At 39.2% G+C, this 21,307-nt stretch overlaps 2 protein-coding genes across 2 annotated transcripts in view; both read left to right on the top strand.

Moving 5' to 3' along the window:
* The window catches only part of LOC137965550 (probable LRR receptor-like serine/threonine-protein kinase At1g06840), a 28,498-nt gene extending 10,382 nt beyond the window's left edge, over positions 1 to 18,116 (top strand). The window contains exons 8-20 of the mRNA XM_068811816.1: positions 4,787 to 4,861; positions 5,715 to 5,783; positions 5,919 to 5,987; positions 6,100 to 6,171; positions 6,424 to 6,510; positions 9,745 to 9,813; positions 12,030 to 12,541; positions 13,031 to 13,189; positions 14,234 to 14,517; positions 15,495 to 15,546; positions 16,083 to 16,333; positions 16,795 to 16,929; positions 17,604 to 18,116. Of these exons, the coding sequence (XP_068667917.1) occupies positions 4,787 to 4,861; positions 5,715 to 5,783; positions 5,919 to 5,987; positions 6,100 to 6,171; positions 6,424 to 6,510; positions 9,745 to 9,813; positions 12,030 to 12,541; positions 13,031 to 13,189; positions 14,234 to 14,517; positions 15,495 to 15,546; positions 16,083 to 16,333; positions 16,795 to 16,929; positions 17,604 to 17,927 (2,158 nt within the window). The 3' untranslated portion in view covers positions 17,928 to 18,116. The remainder of the gene's footprint in view (positions 1 to 4,786; positions 4,862 to 5,714; positions 5,784 to 5,918; positions 5,988 to 6,099; positions 6,172 to 6,423; positions 6,511 to 9,744; positions 9,814 to 12,029; positions 12,542 to 13,030; positions 13,190 to 14,233; positions 14,518 to 15,494; positions 15,547 to 16,082; positions 16,334 to 16,794; positions 16,930 to 17,603) is intronic.
* A 352-nt stretch (positions 18,117 to 18,468) lies between these two features.
* Positions 18,469 to 20,671, top strand: LOC137966280 (UPF0481 protein At3g47200-like). The gene is made up of 3 exons (XM_068812859.1): positions 18,469 to 18,499; positions 19,187 to 19,875; positions 20,003 to 20,671. The coding sequence occupies exons 1-3, from the start codon at positions 18,469 to 18,471 to the stop codon at positions 20,669 to 20,671; spliced, it is 1,389 nt and encodes a 462-aa protein (XP_068668960.1).
* The last annotated feature ends 636 nt before the right edge of the window (positions 20,672 to 21,307 follow it).

Genomic DNA, 21,307 nt, shown 5'->3' with positions numbered 1-21,307 from the left:
TTTCGGAGGGATGGGATAGTCTTGGGGAAAGGGCGCAACACTTGAGTGGGGTAAGGTCGCATTGGGAAGGGGGGGGGGGGGGGGGGGGGGAGGGAAGGGATCCCTCGGGATCAGGGCTATGGTAGGTAGCGGAAGAGTCGAAGAGTTGGGGAGGGTGGCGCTCGAGGTAGATGAGGTTATCTAAGAAGGTGAAGGGGTTGTCAGAGTAGCTGGAGGGAGGAGCTGAGGGGGCATGGATGGGGCAAATGTAAGGGGCGGAGCTCTAGGAGGAGTGATGGGGATTGGTGATCTGACTTGATGGGCTCAAGATTCGGAGGGTCAGGGCAGGGAAAGCGTTTGAGGAAGGTGCAAGGAGAGGATTTTTTGGAAGTTGGGCGATGTTAGCCCAGCTGACAGGTGGCGGGGCGGGGGAGGGTGATCTAACCGAGGGCGGCGAAAGGGGGTTCTATGTGATTTTTTTGGGAGAAGAGAGGGTTGATGTGGCTGGTGACGTGTTTGGAATAGATGAGGGGATGGCTTGAGTGTGCAGGTGAGGTGTCAGAGCGAGGACAGGTGGGGATTTCGAACTTTTTTGGGCACGGGATTTGAGGGATTTGAAGGGGCTGGTGTTCGGGAAAGTGCGGGGGGGAGGATTTTTTGGGAGTTGGGCGTTGTTAGCCTAGCTGACAGGTGGCGGTGTGGGGGAGGGTGGTCTGACCGAGGGCGAGGAAGGAAGTTCGATTTGGCAGGTGAAAGGACGAGGGGTGATTCCGAGGTTCTTTGGTTTTTGAATTTTGAATTTGGGTTTGGGACAGCTGTCCCTGTTGGTTCATTAGGTGAGTCCCTGTTCGGTTCCGATTTGACTCGGGGCCAGCCAAGTATAGAGTTAACTCTGAACTCTTCTGAGTCAACCCAGGCTGAGTTGGACTCGGCGAGAGGCCTTGCGAGTCAAAAACCATGGCGGGGAGGACGACCAGGTTTTCGAACTCCAGGTAGTGATCTCGCCGGAGATAAAATTAACGTAATGAGTTCCACTTACCGAAATTTTTGGCCGGAGGAGAAATCTCTCCCAGTGGAGGAGCGCCGGCTGATCTTCTGCCCAGATGAGTTCACCGAAGATGCTAGCAAGGCATTCCAGGGTGTGTCGGCACCGTAGCTCCTCGGGAATGCCTCGAGCAACCACCTAGTGGCCCGAAAGAGGGTTGTGAGGCCAGAAGTCCAATCTTCCATTCTCAAAATTGAAGATCCCACTTTGTTCTTGAATTTATGTAGTTTTTGTTGGTCTTCTGCCGAGTTGAAAACTAGAAGCCACTGTCTGTCTTGAATCTGAGTAGTGGCATGAACTTCAATTGTTGTGGCTTTTCCATGAATCCAATTTCTTATTTGTTGGCGGGGTGGACAGAAATGACTGTAGCCAAGGATAGCCGGCGTACTCCCTTAGTCATAGCTTGGGCCGGGAGGGTAAGAGAATAGTGTTTTTCTTGTTGAAAGATCTAGGGGGGGGGGGGGTGGAAGGGTGGCACTTGGTCGCTAGCTCTTGGAGGGGGGGTGTAATTATGAAGGGTCAACTTTTTTCTGGATGGGGGCATCGGGGAGGGGAGAGGTTGTTGGAGGATATTTTTTTTGAGGATTCATAGCAGGGTTAGGTGGAATTTTTTTCCATCCAAGGCCGGATTTAGAGCTTAGGGGTAAGAAAACCATACCCATTATCCTTGATCCATGACGTTGACTGATGGCACATTCGAGATTGCCTCCGTGATATTGAGTATGGAGTTGAAATTCCAGATCATCGGTGAAAAGTGACCTTCCAAAGCTCCTACCTGTCTTGCCAGTCCGAATCTTGTTGAAAATGACCAGAAAAGCTTCCGCAACTCTGACTGGGAGAGAAATGAAGGATTTCTTCAAGCCGGATCGGAAGAGGATGCGAATGGCATCCCCATTCTTCTCTCGTGTTCGTCGGAAGGAGACAATTGCTTTACCATTTCGGAAATCGAACTCGGAGAATTCATCTAACCTTATCCTTCGTCTCGAGGTTCAGCTAATAATGGTTCGCCAAACCAGGTCGCTATCTTTTCTCTGTGCTTGATCTCCTTCTTCTTCCGCTTCGTTTCTCTATTGCTGATGCTGATGCTGCTGCAGCTTCTCCGGACGGGATTGTTCGTCTCCGTGATCTGAGCCATGTCCCATCCGAAGAGGTGGGCAGAAGGAGGGTCATTTGCAGGGGGAGAGAGACACCGTGCCCCTGTGGGCGCAATGCTCTCTGTCTTCCTCGTGGGACCATTGACTGGGATAACTAGATCCACGATAGATCACAAATATTTTTTATCAGATTGAAGTCATATAAGGTGTATTTGTGCCAAATTCACCTTTTGGCCCGAGGTCAGCTCAAAGATTGCAAGGATTGCTTTGAGGTTGAGGAGCTGATCTTGGGTTCCATTTATGAAGATAGCATCATCATCTGAAAATTGAATAATCAGGATGTCTAAGGAGGGAAATTCTGATATCAGTGGCAGCCAGCCGGTATCTCTTGCTCTGCGGAGGAGTCCCACGTGGCTTTCTCCGACGATGTTGATCAACAATGAGAAATTGGGTCTTCTTGTCGAATGCCTCTGAATCCCTTAAAATACCCACAATAACTCCCATTTATGAGGATGGTGTATATGGGGGAGGCAATACAGGTCTCAATCCATGTTTCTCCATTTCTGCCCAAAGCCCACACACTGCATTATGTCGTCAAGCTGGCTCCGCTTCTCCCAATCGAAAAACTTTTCAAAGCCAAGCTTGACTGAAGCTCTCAGTTCCGATCCCCTTCAAATGAGTGACTTCATGGTCTGTCATGGCTGAGTTTAAGATTCTCCTCCCTTCAATGAATGCATGTTTGGCATGGGTGGACAAGGTCGTTGAGGACTGGATTCAACTTTGTTGCAAGGATGTGGGATTTTTTAAGGAGTTGTAATGAGGATGATATATCTGAAGACACGGGGAGATTCCACATTGGCTTTTTTTAGGAATCAAGGCAATGAGATTTGCTCTCATGCTTCTGAAAGTGAGCATGTCCAAATGGAAGTCCTTCATTATGGTGGTGATGTCTTCTTTGAGGAAGCTCCAGCCCATGTGGAAGAATGCACCATGGTAGCCATCCGGCCCCCCGCCTTTGTTAAGAGGTAATGAGGTGACTGCGGCTTCAATTTCTTTAGGAGAGAACAGCTTCTCAAAAGATTCTGGGAGAGGAGGGGATAGCCTTTTGAGGGGGAGCCATGGCAATGGCGTGTGAATCAATCAAGAAAAGGTCTGCAAAAAAGCTCAAAATGGTGTTAGTAATTTCCGATCTATTGGATGATAGCTGCCCATTAATGTTGAGAGAATTTATCCGATTAAATTGGTGCTGAGCGGATGCCACAGCGTGGGAAAAATGGATATTACCATCCCTCAGTGAGCCAAGCTCCATATTTCCAATAAATTTGATCTTGAAAATGATATTCTGGAGTTCATTGGTTATCTCAATTCTAAGAGTGAATTCAACATCAGTTAGTGGTTTACCTTCCTCAATCAAGTCAAGATTGTGATTTTGGACTTGGAGAGACTCCTTTCGGTTGTTGATGGCAGCACGAGACTCCTTGGCCCAGGTTTTCAGTTTGAACTTGAGTTGCTTCAACTTCAAAGAGATCATTCCCCCTGTGGACCATGGAACACCAATTTCTTTCAATAATGTGATGGAAATTCTCCGATTGCAGCCACATATTCTCAAATCTGAAAGGTTTTCACCCCCAACCCAAGGAAGGTGCCATTGTTGGAAAAGCTCCCCAGGACAGTGGTGTTTGGGTAAAGTTGCAACCAGCTTTGGCTTGTGAGGAAGTGATCATGGCGGAATAGGATGGATGGTTGTTGCCTATTGCTCCATGTGAAAGATTTTCCAGATGTAGGTATTTCTTCAAGTTCAAGGCTCCAATGAATCACAAAAGCTACGCATGGAAGCAGTGATTCTTCTGGAAGGTGGGATTTTTCATTGCAGTAAAGTATGACATTAAAGTCCCACCCAAGGAAGTTGCCATTGTTGGAAAAGCTCAGTCAAGAGGCCCACCTGCCTGTACATATCAGCTTCTTCTTTCCTTTAACATGGAAAATAGCAGCTTGTATTTTGCTATATACTTTTTTTGTTCATTCATTTGAATATTTAAAGCTATAAATTTTAAAGGTTCGATGTGATCTTCTGCGTGAAACCAATGCTCTCCCTTAATTGTAGGTTGACTATTTACTGCTGAGGAGGCTTCATGTAGGAGTCTTATTTAACTATGTCTAATCAAAGACACAGCTTTTTCTAAATGTGATCTTTAATAGGAATTGCGGAATTACTTCATCAGAATCTCTGATAGAAACATGCTAATGTTTTGATATATTCCCTGTTTTGAGTTTCTACCCACATATCAAACACTACTGGTCGATATTAAGCACATTATGTTCCCCAAAATAAGAAAAAAAGTGTTTTTATACCTCCCTACTTCAGCTTTACTTCTACTGGTTCAGAAACTCAAAACAGGTTTACCACTAACCGTTGATCCTGACTTCAGCCAAGAATTTGTTATTCCTTAGGATAAGTGGTTTATCTCATGTCATATAATTTGAATCGGCGGTATCCTAGAAATATAGGACTTCTTCATTCCTGTTGAATCTTTCTATATACCAGATGATGTTTTGATCTTGTTTCGCCTGACACATGAATATTCCATTGGAGATCTTCTGTCATAGTCCTAGTCATTTCTGAAGTGTCAAGATTATTGTGTTTATTGTACTTGTCTATATTTTGCAGACAACTTGATAACAACAAATTTGATGGGAGCAGAGTTCCAACTTCTTATGCCAACATCTCAACCTTGCTTAAATTGTAGGTTTCCATTCTTGAATCCTAGACACTTTTGCCTTTTCTTTGTTTTCCTTCTATCTAATGATGACCATAAGTTTCTGCTAGAAAGTGTCTTTTAGTTTTCATTTTCTCTGCTTTTTGAGTTTAAGCTTGTTAATATATCAGACATTTCAGTTTATTATTTCCAATTAGATGCAGTGGTTATTTACAGCAAATAGAAAAAACCAAAGAAGGAATGCAAAGGACCTGTAGGGTTCCATCTTTGATTTCTTTTTGTTGTGATTGTACATGGCTCTGCTACATTTTAAAGATTAAATTAAAGAAATCTCAAGCAGAATGTCCAGATTTTAATGTTTTCAGGTGGAGGGATAATATAGTAATTTCACATTCATGTGACTTAAATGGCTTTTTGGTCCGGCTTATCTTTGTCACAGCTTTAATTTACTTGAGCGAATTGACTAAAGGGGGCTTAGGTCAAATTCTGACCCAATCAAGTTCATGAAAATTTCCTCTTTCTGTCATCTTGTCTGTTTCTTGATTTCTCTCTTTTTAACTTCTACAAGGGAGTGGGGAAGAACAGGAAAGATTGACTATACTGCAGGGGATAGAAAGGATTAATATTTCTGTCCAGGTGTAACTCCCTCTGCTTATATTAAGTCAATTTGAAAAATTAAGTACAATCGCCCTGGGTCCAATAATGGTGTTTAACCATGTTTATGGTGATGTGACTAAAATTTCCTCATTTGACAACTTAAAAAAGTATTTGACACTTGTAAAATATTGTCCAACTTCTTTTTTAAAAGGAAGAAAAGTTAATTTTCCATCTTTTTTTGTCGAAAAGGAAAAAAAAGTTAATTTTTATTTTATTTTGCAGGAGTCTTAGGAACTGCAGCCTTCTTGGACCGGTTCCAGACCTTAGTCAGATACCCGAGTTAGGCTATTTGTGAGCTAGCAAGCTTTTAAAGAAATTTCTTCGGCTTTACTGTCACGATTAAAATATACACTTTATTTTTCTGCAATCTGATTGTATTGGATGGTAAGTTATGAGTCTGACTTGGGGACGGTATTCATATCTCAGGGATCTAAGCAGGAATCAACTTAGTGGACGCATACCATCAAATAAACTTTCTGCTAATATCACTACAATGTAAGTGAGGTTCCTGGATCATGTAGTGCATTCACGAACTTAGCTCAATTCATTTGGTACCTCTGGTCTTTTATGGCTGTGCAAGCATTGAGTACGTAAACAATTTCTACAGTGACCTTTCAAGCAACAATCTTACAGGACCTATTCATATGAACTTCTCAGGTCTTCCTTTACTTCAAAGATTGTAAGAACTCTTTCCCTTTATTCTCACTTTTTATTGATTAAATAAATATTATACATGGTCTCTATTGCTTTTTGAATTAGATTTTAAGCTTTACTTGCCCAATGAATTTTAATCCTAATTTTGTATAGTTAATGAGAATGGCTCTTGGTTTCAAATGTTCTACTTTGAAAGCATTGGTAAAATGCAAAACTGATGCTGATACAATATTAAACTCTTATGGTTATAGTTTTGTGATTCAGTTGTCTGTTGCAGGTCCGTGCAGAACAATTTTTTGGGTGGTTCAGTACCGTCTGTCATTTGGCACCATGTGAATATTAGTGGCGTGGAAAAGCTTATTTTGTAAGACCTGGAAGAAAAATATCTTTTTTCTCTCTCCTTTTTCTTCTTTCATCTCTTTTTATATTGTTCTGGTGTCAGATATTAGGCTGCATTTGGCATAGCTCTTTGGAACTAAAAAGCAGAACACAAACAGCCGTTTCTTCACTCAAAACTCTTGTTTGTTTTTGCCATATTTTTGAAGTGCTTATATTCCCATTAGAGAAAATCATCTTGTTGATGAAGCTACAACATGGAGCATTTTGTGAAAAGAACCTTCTCATTGTGGGCAAAGATTATAGGAAATATTTGTTGGATAAACACACCCCTAGGCCCCAATGATTTTGTAAAATTCCATATCATATGCTATATAAATAACAACAGAGTGAAACTAGAGGGCCAGTGGGGTACTCCTAACACATCTATTGAAATATTGGGTTCATTAGGTGGTCCCACAGTAATTATGTGAACCCGTCTAGTAGAGCTTATTCTGAAATGCCATTTTTTTTTAGGAAAAAGTGCTAATATATTAGACTCAAAGGTCAGGAAACAGATTAGGAGGGGGACCCTCTTACAATGAAGAATTGGAGGCAAACCCCTTGTTAGGAAGGGAATCAGTGAGACAATTTTTTTATCTGATTGTGTGTAACCAAGAACAAACTGAATTACAAAAATTCTGAATTTAAAAAAACAATGACCATAAGTGCCCTGGGGTCCTTGCCCGAGCACTAGCTAATAACAATAAAGGAATTGCCTTCCACGAGGAGAGGGCCTTTGAAACAATCCTAGAAAATCTTTAACACAACCTCAAGCCTTGGAGCTCAGTAGTGGTGGAGTCAGTCTCACCAAGCTGCCCAACATAGGAGGCAAAGACTGGACCCGAGTGGTCTCTGAACACGCCATTGAACGAGCTGGTATTGGATTCCCAAGGAAAGAGCCATTGATATTGAGCTTGATGGCACCTTCACTGGAGGAGAACCAAGCAGCCATAGGTGCCGGTCTGGGCAGAGAGAGGTTGGCAACAAAGGCCTAATTATGTCTCAAAGAGCTGCCTCTGAAGTTGGCAAACACGCATCCAAGGAACAGAGCCAGGTAATGATATGCATCAAAATACAATCAGCTGTGGTGGTCCAGGAGGTGGCAGCATGATGAAAGATCCTTGGGTTGTCCTCAAGCCAAATACTCCAAGGGATAAAGGAGAGGCACAACTTCATCATTGACTTACCAAGGAGGGGAGAGGAGGCACCAAGTCAGAGCTGAATGAGTCCAAAGAAGGTCAGCAGCAGACAGATAGGCATTCTAAAGAGGTCAAAGAAGTGACACCAGATGCTCCAAGCGAAAGGGCCATGTAGAGGCAAAATACTGTGGAAGAGTAAGAAAATAAATATTATGGCTCGGTCTAGTGCAAAGGCAAAACACCGAGCTACGACTCACACTATTAGTGAATTTTTGTGGGTGAGATCAACATTGAAGGAGTTCGGCCTTGAAATTAAGAATCCTATGGTTTTGGAGTGTGACAACCAAGCTGCAATCTTTATTACCAGTCCTACCTGGTAGGTCCCTCATTCAAACAGCCTACATTAGAGCAATCCCATCTATTTTAGTGTGACATTTGTTTGATAATATTCATCCACCTTGTTAAGATTGAACTCAATTCTATCCCAGAATGACTAGCCATTTAGGGGCCTATTGCTCAATTTTATAAACCAAAAACTATTCATAACACTTATCTTTGTATGACTATCCCCACTAACACTCCCGTTCACTTCCGGGCTTATACATACGGATAACTAGCCTGAGACGTGGACAACACAAAAAGTGTACAATTCAATGTAGCACAAATAGGGCCCAACTGGGAGACATCCTGCTTTGATACTATGTTAAGATTAAGTCTAATTCCATCCCAAAATGACTATGCCATTTAGGAGACTTATTTCTCAACTTTATAAACCAACAACTTTTATGTGGAACTATTATGACTAATGTTTCTTTGTAATTCTCTCTGTTAATATATACATCTTTTTCAAAAAAAAAAAAAAAAAAAAAAAAACTATTATGGCTAATACACCTAGAGATTGCATAAAGTTGAATTTCGACGACAGTGCCTTGGGATGCCCAGGTCCAGCTGGTGCAGGGGGGGGGGGGGGGGGGGGGGGGGGGGGGTTCAAGGCCTGTGGGCATTGCAGATTCTAGCATGTTTCTTTGTAATTCTCTCTGTTAATATATACATCTTTTTCAAAAAAAAAAAAAAAAAACTATTATGGCTAATGCACCTAGAGATTGCATAAAGCTTAATTTCGACGGTAGTGCTTTGGGATGCCCAGGTCCAGCTGGTGCAGGGGGGGGGTTCAAAAATTACTGTGGAGAAACTATCTTCTCCTATGCTAGGCATGTGGGCATTGTAGATTCTAGCACTGTGGAGGTGAATGCTCTTCATCTTAGGTTGAAGATTTTCAAAGACAGACTTCAGGGGAATTTGTTGATTGAGGGAGACTCTAAAGTGGTTATAAGTTGGTGCTCTAATTCAGCCACTCCCCCTTGGCGGCATTGGCCAATTACTTCTTCTATTATAGATATTGTATCTTCCATTTCTTGGACTTGGAATCACATTCCTAGGTCAGCCAATTCTGTGGCTGATAAGTTAGCTAAATTTGGAACCTCCCAGCAATCTCTCATTGTTTGGGACGGCTCCCCTTCGTAATTTTGCCCGTTTGAGCCTTTTAATATAACTCGGCACTATTTTAAAAAAAAAAAAAAAGCACATCTATATATCCTGAGGAAGATAGTGTCATCACTGGAAATTACAAACAAGGTAAAATTACTAAATTACTTCTCGTGGTGTTTTCTAACAATGAGGTTCACCTAATATACTGTGTATTAAAGTCATTGTCTCTCCTGAGTAGTTTCTTTACCTAAAAATTACATTTTTCAGGTAATGTTGTTAATTTGCTGAAAGGACTATTATTTTGGGGCCTACAACATAGCCCGAATTTATTGCAGTTTCACATGTTATTTCACTAATGAAACTCGGTTTATTAGTAAAGGTGTTTTAGTAATTTCTCTTAATAATTGCATCTCATATAGTTATAACCAAGTATTGTATGAACAGCTTTTTTTTAAAATAATTGTGGGCAAACTGCATTTCTCTTTCAAAGAGTTTTTTTTAGAAGGGAGCTCTAGAATAGAAGCCTTCTTCTCGTTAAAGAGGAGGCAGGACAGGCTAAATCACTCACTGTCGTTTACTTTGTGATCTTGCAGGAATTTGGAAAATAATTTGCTTTCAAACATTTCAGGTCCTCCTAATCCTCCAGCAAATGTCACCATTATGTATGTTTGCTTCATTTGCTTTTCTAGCACTAGCATCTTTGTGTATTTCAATAATCCTTGCTTGATGCATTTAAGATCATTGTAAGAATAAATTGATGAAATACCTGTCTTTCCTTATAAAACTCCTTTAAAATTAAAAATTAAAAAAGAAAGAATAAGCTGATGAATTTCTAACCCTTTCTGAGGGTTTTTTATTTTGTTTTTTGGGCAGAGTATAATTTACTTTTCAGGTTTCTCCACAAAATCTTCCTTACTGACTTATCACATAGCACTCCTCTCTCTCTCTCTCGGAATGTTGATTCCTCATGCATTCCTACAATCCATGACCTCACATTAGAAAATCCCCCATGTAGCTATTGTTGCATAGAGTTGTTTTTTTTTTTTTTTCTTTTTCCTGCCTTAGGGGGGGAGGGGGGTAAGTTCTGAGGATGATCTTATTAAACAAAGAGAAACAAAGAGAAATAGTGAAAGGGAAGAAAACCACAATGAGAGGAAGCATCCTTTATAAGAAAAACATTAAGGAACAGTCATACAAAAAAAGTATGAGATTTCAATGCAACACGATTTTCACAATTAGCTCCCTTGCCTGAGCAGTCAACCTTCGAGTTTATCTTCTCTCAGATCACAACTCCCACACAAGGAGATACTTTTGCATAAGCCCTTGAAGTTCTCTAAGAAGTCAGCCAATCTGCAGAAACGGTGAGTTCAAAGGGAGTAGGCGTGCCAATGTGGCTGGTTTGGGATGGGTCGTCTTGAGCCTGTTCTTGATTATGTAGACTTACATGTGACCTGTTTATTGATTGGATCAATAATACATAGCTAAACCTGGATGATGTGAGTTTGGGTTTGACATAACTTGCCTGAAAAGGAAAAAATACGAAAGAATTATCTCTAAAGTCAAGGAAATTATGTAAATAGAAAAAAAAACAGTTAACAGTTTCTCAGAAAGATAGTGTATATGCAAAAGTTGTATTTGACTTCTGTTTCTCTAAAATTGAATTTTCTTAAGTAATTTGAGCTTTTACTATTATGAATTTAAATGGAAAAATTCTTATGCGATAATGTTTTTCTTTGAAACAGCTAGATTGAAATTAAGAGGGTAAGACTAATGTTTTATTATTTGGATTGCTTTTCCAAGTGAAAGGGTGCCTCTTCCTTGTATTGTACATTTGTTGCCATTATTAATAACGGAAATGATAACCATATTAGTTAAAAAATAAAATTCTTGGTTAATTTTAAAAATAATTTTTTTAAAAATAATTGTAACAATTATTTTTTTTCTAGATGAACATCTTTTAGAAACTTGACTTGGGCCTTTGGCTCAATTGTCACATGGAGGGTTTTCTTACATTTAACACATTAGCAACAATAATAAAGTGTTTTCCTTTTATTTGGTATTATCTTTTACTTTTTTGGCTGTGTTTTCCTTTTCTTCTCTTCATCAATTTTTACCCTTGTTTCTTTTTCTCTTCTATCTAATAAAATTCACTTCTAATTGTTCACCAAAAGAAAAGATAGTATTTCTTGAAGGAACCTGGATGTCAAGTGTCCTTAGCTATTTTAATTTTTTAGTTTTATTTATTGTTTTATATTTTTGTGTAAACGGCCACATATCTGTACCAAGTTTGGCATGAATCGCATCCTAGTGTTTGACCTGAACTTGACCTAATTATTAATCAGGTCATCACCTAAAGCCAAATACTACCTACTTATTGCACAGATAGGGTTCAGGTAGGATAAAGGAGTCTGATTTAGCTTTAGATCCTTGGGTCGGTCAATCCACACCACTAAATGGATTGGGGGTGGAGTTGTAGAAGTAGACAGTGGGAGGCACTATGTGGTAGGGATGGACATAGGAGGGAACCTCATTTCTGCTTCAGGGGAACATATGCATGGGGGGCATAATGTAAAAAGGATATATGTACCCTATGATCCCATATATCTGACCCTTGCTTGGTGCATGTTGGATATTGCAGGCTTCACCACATTGTGCGCTCTTCTCTTTATTCTTGTGTAATTTATATTCTATCGCCATGCTTTTAGGGTAGCCGCTATTGTTTTTTGATTCCTTGTTGTTTTCCCATATGTGCTCCTTTTTGTGGCATTCCACTACTCTTTTTTTCCCAAATAAAAAGGTTTTCTACTGAAAAAACTGAAATTTTCTATTATATCTTTTGTAATTGATTCCTGTCATAACTTGTGACATCAATATACAGGCTGCGGGGAAATCCTGTATGCACAACTTCAAATCAATTCAACATAAGCCAGTTCTGTGGATCTCAGAGTGAAGAGGACCCACCTGGGTCAACCAACACTATTGCTGGTTGTTCTGTTCAAATATGCCCTGTAGAGGAAAATTTTGATATTGCCCCAGATTCTCAATGCTTTTGTGCTGCACCTATTAGAATTGGATATCGGTTAAAAAGTCCTGGAATCTCTGCTTTTCCTCCATATGAGGTGCGATTTCGGGCTTTTCTATCCAGAGGTCTTGGTTTGGATCTTTATCAACTCAAAATTGATTCCTATATCTGGGAGGAAGGGCCAAGGCTAAGGATGCACTTGAAGTTATTCCCACAAGTTAATATTTCTGGTACTACTATGACATTGTTTAATGATAGTGAGGTTCAACGAATTAGAGGTCTGTTTTCAAGATGGAGACTACCTTCTAACCACGTCTTTGGGCCATATGAATTGCTGAACTTTACACTCCTGCCGCCTTACAGAGCTGGTATGTCTTAAGCACCACATTGTCAGTCCTTCAACAAGCATTTTCTTCTCTTTTGGTTTCTCTCAAATCAAACATCTGAAAGTGGGTTTCTTTCCTGTTGTCTTTTCTTCAGTCTCTTTTCTCTCAAATGAAACAAGGCCTTGGTGATAATGATTTCTACTGCACTTAAACATAGCATGACACCCAATCAATCCAACCATATTGTATTCATAGATGAAGATCTCTTCATATGCTCCATGAGATGCAACTGATAGTACCTTTGGGCAATAGTCAGAATGTTATTAGGAGGTTGGCTTGAGTTCTTATTTGTATCCTGACCTGGATTCTGATTCACTATAGAAATGATGACGTGCTATCAGAATCTTGCCATTTTCTGTGTTTGACCTTCAATCAATTTACTCATCGACTAATGAGCAAGTTTGAGAGCATATGAGTTAGAAAAGCGGCTCCATTTTTAACTTGTGATCTGGTTCTTTGTCTTTATTACAGTATCTTCTGAGCATACGAAGTTAGGCATAAGCAGTGGTGCAGTGGCGGGCATTGTACTGGGATCTGTTGTTGGTGCAATCACTGTATCTTCCATTATTTCAATACTTGTCATGAGAAAGCACAGGAAAAATCATCGATCCATGTCAAGAAAGCGTCAGAGTATGGCTCTTCCCTGCTCATTATTACTACAGTACCTGAAAATTTCCTCACAGGGAAGCATTATCATGTTAAAAAACCCTTAAAATGCTCAAGATGATACTTTGGTATCGGCAATATAATATTAGGTTTATGCTTTGGCAACATAAAGTTTTTCTGATTCTCATGTGGAACAAATTAAGAAATACCATTTCAATTTTAATAATGTCTTACTTTATGCAACCCACTAGCTTTTTTTGTTGTCAAAGAAAATATTTATCCACTAAATAATTCTTATATAGTTAAAAGAGAGTGGTCTCTATCTTGGTTCAAGTTATCCTTTATGCGTCATAGATTTTTCTGTGTCCTTTTTAGTGTGGTATGGTATACCAGCATTAATCAAGAACATGAAATGTTAACTCTTCTGTAAATGTGATGAGCCTAAAGTAACTGAATATGGCAATTGTTTCCAAGGGGTGAGTGTAATTAATCCTTGCTTTAAGGATATTACATATCTACATCCTTTTTTGATTGTTAAAATATATCTACATGTGTTTTCAAAATGTTAATTTATCTACATCAAATTGAATAACTAGAGTAACTGAACAGTGTATTTATTGGTAAGAAGATCTGTCAGAATAAAAAAGATATAAATAGAGTGCAGTGCATCGGATAAAGTACTCTCCTTTCTCATACTCCCTACATTATAACAGTGCTTATCCATCATCTATCTACTAATTCCTAATAGATCCAGACCTCTACTCATTTCAAAATGAAATTACCTGAAAAATGAGAAAAACATCTGCCTTTCTAAACCTACTGACTTTCATCTTTCACCTCCTCTCTCTTCATGTGTGGATGAGGGTTGGAGCCACCAATTTGGTGGTAGAGAAAGAAACCCCACTCACTCTCTCTTCAAGCTGATTTATTTATGTACAGTTGATTTTATTTCAGAAGATGGTCAGGAATGACTTCCTGTATTTGATTTCAATTTTAGCAGCCATGGAGTGATTGCCCTCCTAAATAGGTAGCTTGACATTTGTATTTCTTTATTTACATTTCTTGCAGTGTCAAATGCCTCAATTAAAGTAGATGGTGTGAGAAGTTTCACTTTTAAAGAACTGGCTCTGGCTACAAACAAATTCAGTGACTCTACTCAAATTGGCGAAGGAGGCTATGGAAAGGTCTACAAAGGGTTTCTAAGTGATGGCACTACTGTAGCAATAAAGCGTGCTCAAGCTGGGTCATTACAGGGCGAAAAAGAGTTTTTAACTGAAATACAGTTACTGTCACGAGTACATCACCGGAATTTGGTTTCTCTCTTGGGATATTGTGATGAGAAAGGTGAACAGGTACTTGGGCATATTTTTTGTCCCCAAGCTTAATATTTCTCCTTGAAAGATTTTATTACTTTCTTCACTTGGGTGGAACTTGCCCAGATCTCATTTGCTGTAATTAGAAAATTTGGAATATAATCTAATCAAAGAATATGGGATAAAAAGTGACATCTTTTATGATTTCACCTTAATCGCACAATGCTTACGCAACCTTATTTTATTTTTTTGTATCTCATTTAATATTTTGGACTGCTGGATTTTCAGAAAAAGGAAAAATCCTATAGTTTCAGAGTGTTAGCATGTGCCTTTCGTATATTTCATAATTGTGTTTTGACATATCGTTATTAGAGAGAAAAATATTCCATTCATCTTATGCTTGACAGTCTTATGATTACTATTCCATTCATTTTATGCCCAACAGTCGAGTTCAGCTAAGATGTCTTTGAGAAAACAATGCCATGCTGTAACGTTAGCAACTGATATTGAAGTAATTAATAAATGTGGTTCAAAACACCTATCTGAGCCTCAAAGCTATTAATTTATCTTCAGGTCTTTTTAATGATTTTCTGGTAACAAGAAGCAGATATGACTCAGTTATGTGAAGATAAAATTAAAAAAACCATGATTTACTTACTAAGCACATGTTTCTTGTAATACAAGTCACTTTGTTAAAACAGGTTAATTACTATTAAAGTGAAAGTACTAAACTCTTCATGCAAAATCTTTCACTTTCTAAACAATCTCCTCGTTCATTGTTTGTGCAAGTACGTGTTTCTGTGAGTGTTTTTTCTCTGCTTCTTCAATGAAGAAGGGCACTTAATTCTTCATGCAAAATCTTAGATTTAATAAAGATGCGTCTTGTTTATTTAGCCTGTGGGGATACTGCTTTCTCTCAGAGTAATTATTGCTGCCCTACTAAAATGTTTCAGATTAGGATGAAAATGACTAGTATCTGATTTATTTTGCTTTTTTTTTAAATGAGTCATGTGCAGATGCTGGTTTATGAGTTCATGCCAAATGGGACTCTGAGAGATCAGCTTTCTGGTGAGTCCATTTACGTACTTCATAGACTTGTGACATTGAGTGACGCTGAAGGTCCATAATAGTGGTAAAATATTCCTACATTGGGGTGGGGGTGCACTATGAACATTGACAGAAGTTATTTCTGTTCTTACCTGCTACTTTCTGAAAAGTTATGAAGGGCCATGGTCACTGTATATTACACAATCCACTGACCGGAATTTCCTTTCATTCTCATAAAACCAAGTGCTGAAGGGAAACAACGTATATTTGTTTTAAGCTTGGAACTATTAGTGGCTATGGTTTTTTTTCTTTTTTTTTTAACAAAATTAAGTGAATGTTTGTTTTCAGTGATTCCGTTAATGCTGAGAATGGCAAGCTCATCTTCTGAATGCTTATGTTCATTACATTTATTTATACGTCTTTTAGTTTTTCTTAGATTTCTATCTGATTTATCTCTTTCCATTGCCTCAGTTTAGTCAATCCCTTATATTGTCTTTTACCTTTTTCCTGGAGTTTGAATGTCTCGAATGTGCTGTTCTCATTTCTTTGTCTGGCAGCTAAATTAAAAGAACCTCTAAGTTTTCAAATGAGGTTACAAATTGCACTAGGCTCAGCCAAGGGTATCCTCTATCTCCATACAGAAGCAAATCCTCCTATATTTCATCGGGATATCAAAGCAAGCAACATATTGTTAGACTCCAAGTTTACTGCCAAAGTTGCAGATTTTGGGCTCTCACGTCTTGCTCCAGTTGCAGATGCTGAGGGTGCAGTGCCTGGCCATGTATCCACTATTGCGAAAGGCACACCTGTAAGTGTTGCTATCAGAATTTGTATGCAGCTGGTAGAAATTTATTGCTTGACTTTATTGTTTCTCAATACTTGATGCCCTTAATTGAAGTTTGGATTCCTTTTGTTCTTTTTTTTATTTATTTTTTTTATTTTATGAAGATGTATTTTTATTAACAAGATAAAATTACAAAGGTGGAGGGAGCAATTCCCTTACAACAAGAGATTGCAGGATTGGATTCCTTTTTTTTTTCTAAAGACGTTTGGAGTCTTAAAGCTTGGTATACATTTATTACTGTATAAATGGAACATAATTGAATTTTCTGAACTGATTTTCTTACTGTATGAAAATAATAACTTGTTATCTTCATATACACCGGCATTAGTTATTAGTTACAGTTTATATATATCGAACTAGGATTATGTCTTGTTCTGTTATACTAATGGCCATCCACTAATCCTTGTTGCCTCTCTCTTTTACAGGGTTATCTTGATCCAGAATATTTCTTGACCCATAAGCTGACAGACAAGAGTGATGTTTACAGCCTTGGAATTGTATTCTTAGAGCTACTGACTGGGATGCAGCCCATCTCGCATGGGAAGAATATTGTTAGGGAGGTACTAAGAATCCGCTTGATTTTCCTTTCCTTCTGTTGAGTACATTTTTTTGCTTGATCTTACCATTGATATGGTAATCAGACCTCAAAAACTATGATGCCAGTCTCGAGAAATAGTTCTTGGGAACAATTGCTGGTGTATTAGCATTATATTGCACATAACATTCAATATGTCTTGAATTTCTGGGAAGGTGGTACAGTCATCATGTAACACATAACATGCAGGGTGTAACACATTTTGGGAGCGTTCAAGGCTTTACAGGTATTTTGTAGAGCATAGGGTCTGATACATACCAGGTTTTGAGAGACCAGATATGTATTGGGTTCCATAGCTCACATCCCAGATTGGCTATGTCTATCTGTGGTGTGAAGCACGTTTCCTGAAACTTTTCTGCATTTTGTCGAAATTTCCAGGAAAACATTTCAACACAGGCAAGATTTCCTGAACCATTTTTCATAAAATTAAAGCACTTGCAAGGTACACATTTAAGGATCTAAAAAACGAAGGAAACAACGAGGGAACAAGTTTGTTTGTTTTTTTATAAAAGTGGTAATTGAGGGAACAAGTTAATAAACATATTGAGAAAACATTAGAGATACATTATGTACTGAAACTGATGCTACTCATAGTTTTGCCCCAATGAAGATGTTATGCTCTTACATTCTTAATTTCAGGTGAGCATGGCGTACCGGTCTGGTTTGATGTCCTCGATAATTGACAGTCGACAGGGTTCTTACCCATCAGAATGCATTGAGCCATTTCTGACCTTGGCTCTCAGATGTTGCCAAGATGAAACAGATAGTCGACCTTCCATGGCTGAAGTGGTGCAGGAATTGGAGAGCATATGGCGCATGATGCCTGAATCTAACAGAACCCTGTTCCACCCAATGACTACTGATTCCATCAAGGTTTCAGGCTCATCTTCTTCGGCCTCATTGTCTGGTGTCTCAAGGAATGACCATGTAAGTAGTGGTAATCCTGTTGTCAGGCCTCGTTGAGATAGGTGATGACAGTAATTGTATTGATTTTTCTTCTCTCCTATCTGTTGAAAGGAAATTGCTTGTCTATTGACATAACCATTTGGTTATATTCATCTTTGCTATTTGGTCTTCTGTGACGTTTGGAATAGTTTGTAAGAATCATTTGTCATGATGAGTTTTCTATTGATGAACTGTGAAGAACAAGTATGGCTCAAGAGCTTTGATAAACACTGCCCAATTGATGCTCTGTTGAGGCTGACGGGTATACAACATAATGGAAGGCTGTGTTGGGCAATGAACTGGCTGCCATTAACATGAAAGAGATCGAGTTTTTTCACTGAATCAGAATGATTCCTTACAACAATTCCATACTTATTTATTGGCAAATAAGAGATCATCTGAATCCTTAAAATCAATGATATGCTATTTTTCTTAATTAATATAACTAATTATGTGATATGCGTTAATCAAACACATCAAGAGATCTTCTCTTGATTTTAGGAAATCAAGATAAATCAATCTCTTGATTGGTTTGTCATGGCTGCATTACAAGTCACCCATGAAGACAGATCTGAAAGTAGAATGCACAGGTATTGCTTGCTTTCTCCGATCTCTGATGAGCCTTTAAAGAATGTCCAGTCCAAGACAGCTCAATCGTTCAGTTCAACCAATTTCGTTTTCATGATAATGAGACCCGTTGAGAGGTGACAATGAGTATAAGAACGAAGCTACCTTTCTGTCACTTTGCTAATCAATTTCAAGACCATTTTCCTTTCTTTCTTCCAATTCAAGGCCATACTGGGTCTTTTTTCTACGAAGGAAAAAGACCCTATAAAATTACAGTGATGCGTGGTGTTCACGGCCATTCATTTGCATGGGACCAAGACGCGTGTTAGGAAAAGAAGTATAGAATTCTAAGTAGGTATAGGAAAAGACTGGAGCAACCAATGGTTACAAGACTTGTATTAATCAACCACCATTCATGAAACACCGCAAGTCAAGTTTTAGTCCTGTTTTCTGATTATATACACTCGATCTTCTCAGGGTGAAATCTGATACAGCAAGTCCACTGATCGTGAATTGATGAACCATAGTAAGCCAATTGAAAGACTAGCACAGGGACAAACGAAGCTTCGTTCGTTGACGCTTTCTGGGTGCAGTAGTCAAGTCAACAAACAAGGCAGACGACGAACAGAGAAGATGCCAGAAACATGAATCTCAAACTGCGAAGTAATCCATCGCCTATATAAAGGTTATTGTATCTGTGTCTTGGTCAGGCTCTTCTGTAAAAGCTCATCCAAAGAGGGAAGAAATTAATCAAGGAATACCAGGTGGTTGTGATCCTTACTGCGCTATGGCTTCCCAAAACGCCAATCGGATCGATCCTGAAAACCTTACGCGGAGGTCTGAGCATCTGAGGATCGAAGTGGGTCAACTTCAGAGGATTTTAGATAATCCTGTGGAAGCAAAACAACGGGATAGGTGCTTCTTACACAGAGTACCTCACTATCTTGTCGAGCGGAACAAAAATTTGTATTGGCCAAAGATGGTGTCAATTGGTCCATATCATCACAACCAGGCATACTTGAAGACAATGGAAGAGTATAAGGTTAGAGCTCTACGCAAGTTCCTTGAAAATTCTAGGAAAACTTTGGATGACTTCAAGAGGGCATTGGAGGATGATGTGAATAAGCTAATGGATTCATACAAGGACTTAGATGCAGAAGGGTGGGATGAATGTAAGTTCCTTGAGCTGATGATACTTGATGGCTGCTTCATACTAGAGTTTTTCAGGACGTTTGCCTTTCGTAAGAGCAGTGGTTACAGTGATCCAGTGTTTGGAATCGATAGACCATTTACCTGCTTTACCGCTATTTTCTGGGACATCATAATGTTGGAAAACCAGGTACCTTTCTATGTGCTGGAGAAATTGCTAACTGTTGAAAACTTGATCACAGTTAATGCGGTGAGTCTCTCCTTCCAAACAAAACTGGGTATCTTATGATTTCATTGAAATTTGTTTCTGATATTTTGTTCGATCTACCAAATATGTTGAGCACTTGGATGAATGTTTTGGCGATCTTTTTCCCAAGGTACATGAACTATACCGAGGAGACAATCCTATACATCTATTGGACTTATTCTGGACCAAAATTATTGGAAGACGTGTGCTGTCTACTCCAAAACTTCCAAATTTTGATAAATTGGAAGTTAAAAGTGCAAGCACATACAAGAAAGCCGGGATTGTGTTCAAAAGAAGCCAAACCAATACCTTTGCAGCTGGAATTAAACTAGAGAATAGAGTCCTTGAGCTCCCAGTTATCGCACTTCATGAGATTACGCTTGCAAATCTCTTAGTTTACGAAAATCTTCAGAGTCTAGGGAGTCTAGAAATCCACTCGCTTTTTTCTTTAATGAGTGGTCTTCTGCAAACAGTAGAAGATTTTCGATTACTTGGAATAGATTCATTGACTGACGCTGAGTGGATCCTTAACTCACTCAAGTATATGCGAGATTTTATTCCAATCTCCATAGATGCAGAAAGTGATATCGTTCCCATTGTTCAGCAGCTAAATGAGTATCACAGAGACAGCACAAAGAAATGGAAGAGACGCTTCCGGGAGTGGAGTGACAACCTCAACAAAACCTACTTCAATAACCCTTGGACGGTCCTCTCATTGATTGGGGCTATGCTTTTCTTAGCATTTACCTTCTGTCAAACTGTCTTTTCAGCCCTCTCCTATTACAGTCCTCACTGCTGATTACATTTTGCTTTTCAATATCTTCAATAGTGACAATCGTAATGAAGCCTACTTTTGTTGTGTTTTGGGGTTTTTTAAGTTCATAAATATGCTAATGGCTAATATTGTGAAATGACAAAGTACTATTTGTAAAACAAGAGGTTCAAGCCTTCATTTTGAATGAGAATTTTACTGCAAGCAAGGTGTTTCTAGAATATTTTTACAAAATTTCTGAGTTCCCTAGTGTTCCTAAGTGATTTCTCATAGTGATTTCTTATAGTGAGAGGCAAAAAAGAGCCCTTAGCCAAACTCGCTATCAAATTTCCACAATTCGTATGGCCTTTAGCTAACCACGATGAACTTTCAACTCGGTTGCTTTGCTGGACATACGACGCAGTTTGACCTCAACATCACCTAGACTTTCCTGTAAGAGCATATTGTCACGGGGTCGCAACTCCTTTGCTTAACCCGTGCGGCACTTGTGTGCAAACTCCTTTTGCAAAGACACAAGTCAGCCTAACTCTCACTCTTACTTGCAAGGGCTACACTCACTCGCCCCATGAAAGCAATAAGAGAACTTAAGAGGACTCAAGGGACTTACTCAAGAGAGATTGTATTACACTCCAATGAGTTGTGTACAAATGAGGGACTCTCCCC

This window comes from Aristolochia californica, unplaced genomic scaffold (assembly GCF_029961685.1).
Source record: "Aristolochia californica isolate CCGP_79_NKW_82.1479 unplaced genomic scaffold, dmAriCali1.0.hap1 SCAF_5, whole genome shotgun sequence".
In the NCBI taxonomy this organism is placed as follows: domain Eukaryota; kingdom Viridiplantae; phylum Streptophyta; class Magnoliopsida; order Piperales; family Aristolochiaceae; genus Aristolochia; species Aristolochia californica.
Note: the sequence above shows the minus strand (reverse complement) of the source record. Positions and strands in the feature narration are given on the sequence as shown.